Below are 3,231 nucleotides of genomic sequence, written 5' to 3'. Positions count from 1 at the left end.
ATGTGTGGACAGACAGTGAGATGGAATTATTCCTTAATATTACACTTAGGTTGTGAGAGCGTCTGTGTTGAATGTAAAAGCCACGTCCAAAGTTCACTCTGACGCCTCTGTCTTTCCAAGTGGAGGGACAGTAACTGCGTGTGTATATGTAAGCGTGGAAAAACTGCAGATCTGACGTTAAAAAGGCGCACACCTTTGACATTGCGTGACTAAATCTCCATTTTGCTCATCCACTAAAAACGCAAAAACTGAGTTTTTGAAAATCTCCACCCTGGCAGGAGTTTTTAAAAATCTCAGTTTTCAGTAGACAAAAGGCCCAAACGCATAGAAAAAGCTGTGTTTTCAAAAATACCCGTGTATGTGTGGACTTAGCCTAAGTGTCCACTGTTTTCTGTTCAGCTTCATTTCAGGAGTTCATCTCATGGTTCTGTGTTCTGCACTATTTGTTGGGCATGGATGTTAAGTTATGGAGAATCTCTCTTCTCACATATCCAGAAGTGTTTATTGGAACATGTTTCATCATTCCAGCTGTTTTGCGAGTCGTAAGCCTTTATCTGTCCACAATTTTCCTTTCTGCCACCATTTGGTTCACCACTATTCCAGTAGCTGAAATACAGATAAAATTATAAGAGTTAAACTCAACAGATCAGTCAGTCTTTTGTTTTTAGTAACAAGATATGAATTAAATTAAGTTAGTTAATGTACTTGATGACATAAGAAGACTTTATGGACAAGGGAGGAATTTAATTTTTATTTCAACCTTGTGGTCATGCGAGTCCCATCCACCCATTTCCATCTTCCGTCTGTCTCTGAGTCAGTCAGTCCAATCCACAAAAGCTTCTTGAACTGGTTAGCAAAATTCTAGTTGAAAGACAAGTAAGTGTAAATATACAGAACTTAAAGTGATGTGTCAGTGCATTCTCTGATTTCGTCTTAATGCATTCTCAATCATCCAGGAAAGTAAATCTCAAAAGTTGAATCTGTTCATTTGGACGTAGCGTTTTGTGGAAGAAACGTTTCGTCACTCATCCAAGTGACTTCTTCAGTCTCGGCTGACTGCAGATTGGGGAAACCTTCTCTGATTTCATTCAGTGTTTTATTCTGAACATAATACATTTTATTATGTTTGCACACACACACACCTGTTCTTCTCGGCTGTTGATAATCATCAGGTCTGAACCTTTTTGAAGACAGTCTTGTCTACTTTCTTCCCAAGATTTCTGCTCTGAAGACACTTGGTACAAACTATCACTGAAGGCCACCCAGTTTCCTCGGCAATCTGTTTAAGAAAAACAGAATAATAATTTGGGCTTTGTTAGGATTTATTCTTATCTTTAAGGCTATTATCTCATAATTAGCATCACATATGTGTTACACAAGTGTCAGTTGTACAAATTCACAAAGCTTTAACATGAAAGAAAAAAAACACTGTCCCATTGTTGCACAATATATCCAGTTTTACATCAAATAAAAAGGTTTTATTTTGGTTTTGTGTTTTAAAAGAACATGAGAAAAAAATGTATCATTTTTTGTGCATTCAGAAGGAGTGTGTGGGAAATATATATTTTATCTAAGGATTTTGCTTGAGTCAGCAACTGTTACTGACCACTGAAAATAAGGAGAAACTTGAGGTTTTGCCCAAAGTCCACTTCTCAGAAAGCTTCATGGTGCTTTAGTAATTTCTAGCATAACACACACTGTGAACCGAAACTGCAGTATTAAAATTTCTGTCATTGGTTAGGTGTCTTTCACAACTAAGTATGGAAATAAAAAACAGCTGAGACATACTGGTTGAAGTTGAAGATAAAAATGAAGAGAAATTTTTTTTCTTGTCTACATGGATTAAAGCACCAGTATGAACTATATCTAAATAGACTTAGAACGTATGAAATATTCATATATTCACATTAAGCTCAATTTACATTTAATTCTAGGTTTTACTGAGGCTTTCTTTTTAATAGGATGGAACTGTCCAGATGTTAATATGGTGGAAGGTGATACTGAATTTCACTTTTCAAATCTTAACCAGTATCGTCAACGCTGTGTTTCAATAATGCATTAAATGAGAAAAAAAACAACAACACTCTCATGTACTTGAGTGTTAACTTCAAATGTAGAGGCAAAAATTTCTGTACGAGATAAAATGGAAGCAAATAGTTACCTTGAAGCTTTCTCTGAAGATTGTCTCTACTTTTGGTCATGTCTTCAAATCTTGTCTGGAGCTGGTCTCTCTCTTTAACTTTGTTGTTGTAACTGGTCAGCAATTGGTCCTTTTCAGTTTTCAAGTTGTTGTAACTGGTCAGTAATTGGTCCTTTTCAGTTTTCAAGATGTTGTAACTGGTCAGTAACTGTTCTTGTTCAGTTGTCAGGTTGTTGTAACTGGTCAGCAATTGGTCCTTTTCAGTTTTCAAGCTGTTGTAACTGGTCAGCAATTGGTCATTTTCAGTTTTCAAGTTGTTGTAACTGGTCAGTAATTGGTCCTTTTCAGTTTTCAAGCTGTTGTAACTGGTCAGTAACTGTTCTTGTTCGGTTGTCAGATTGTTGTAACTGGTCAGCAATTGGTCCTTTTCAGTTTTCAAGTTGTCGTAACTGGTCAGTAACTGTTCTCGTTCGGTTGTCAGATTGTTGTAACTGGTCAGCAATTGGTCCTTTTCAGTTTTCAAGTTGTCGTAACTGGTCAGTAACTGTTCTCGTTCGGTTGTCAGATTGTTGTAACTGGTCAGCAATTGGTCCTTTTCAGTTTTCAAGTTGTCGTAACTGGTCAGTAACTGTTCTCGTTCGGTTGTCAGGTTGTTGTAACTGGTCAGCAATTGGTCCTTTTCAGTTTTCAAGTTGTCGTAACTGGTCAGTAACTGTTCTCGTTCGATTGTCAAGTTGTTGTAACTGGTCAGCAATTGGTCCTTTTCAGTTTTCAAGTTGTTGTAACTGGTCAGTAACTGGTTTCTCTCGCTGGTCAAGTTGTTGTAAAGCCTGTGTAGCAACACTGTGTCCATTTCACCAGGAGATTTGCCTTGGGTGACTGTAGGACATGCCAATATCAAATAAAAAACATTGCCTGTGAGGTTTTTAGCATGCTAATTACATATTTCTTGTACTCACAGAGAAAAACCACAGTTATGAATCCAATCAGGAGGAAAAGACACAGCAGACCCAGAAGAATCACAGCAGCTCTGCAGTAACTCTTCTTTATAAATTCAGACTCTGCAGGTAGAAGTTTGTATTTGTTACAAT

At 37.2% G+C, this 3,231-nt stretch overlaps 1 protein-coding gene across 1 annotated transcript; it reads right to left on the bottom strand.

The window, feature by feature from the left end:
• Window positions 1–464: 464 nt before the first annotated feature.
• On the bottom strand, window positions 465–2,993 carry LOC134629749 (C-type lectin domain family 4 member M-like). Its single transcript, XM_063477267.1, has 4 exons — window positions 2,162–2,993; window positions 1,143–1,279; window positions 761–861; window positions 465–606 (listed from the first exon to the last, which is right to left on the bottom strand). The coding sequence occupies exons 1-4, from the start codon at window positions 2,991–2,993 to the stop codon at window positions 465–467; spliced, it is 1,212 nt and encodes a 403-aa protein (XP_063333337.1).
• Window positions 2,994–3,231: the final 238 nt, after the last annotated feature.

The sequence above is a fragment of the Pelmatolapia mariae genome, linkage group LG6 (assembly GCF_036321145.2).
Source record: "Pelmatolapia mariae isolate MD_Pm_ZW linkage group LG6, Pm_UMD_F_2, whole genome shotgun sequence".
In the NCBI taxonomy this organism is placed as follows: Eukaryota; Metazoa; Chordata; class Actinopteri; order Cichliformes; family Cichlidae; genus Pelmatolapia; species Pelmatolapia mariae.
The sequence above is the reverse complement of the archived record's forward strand: the minus strand, read 5'-3'. Positions and strand labels throughout refer to the sequence as shown.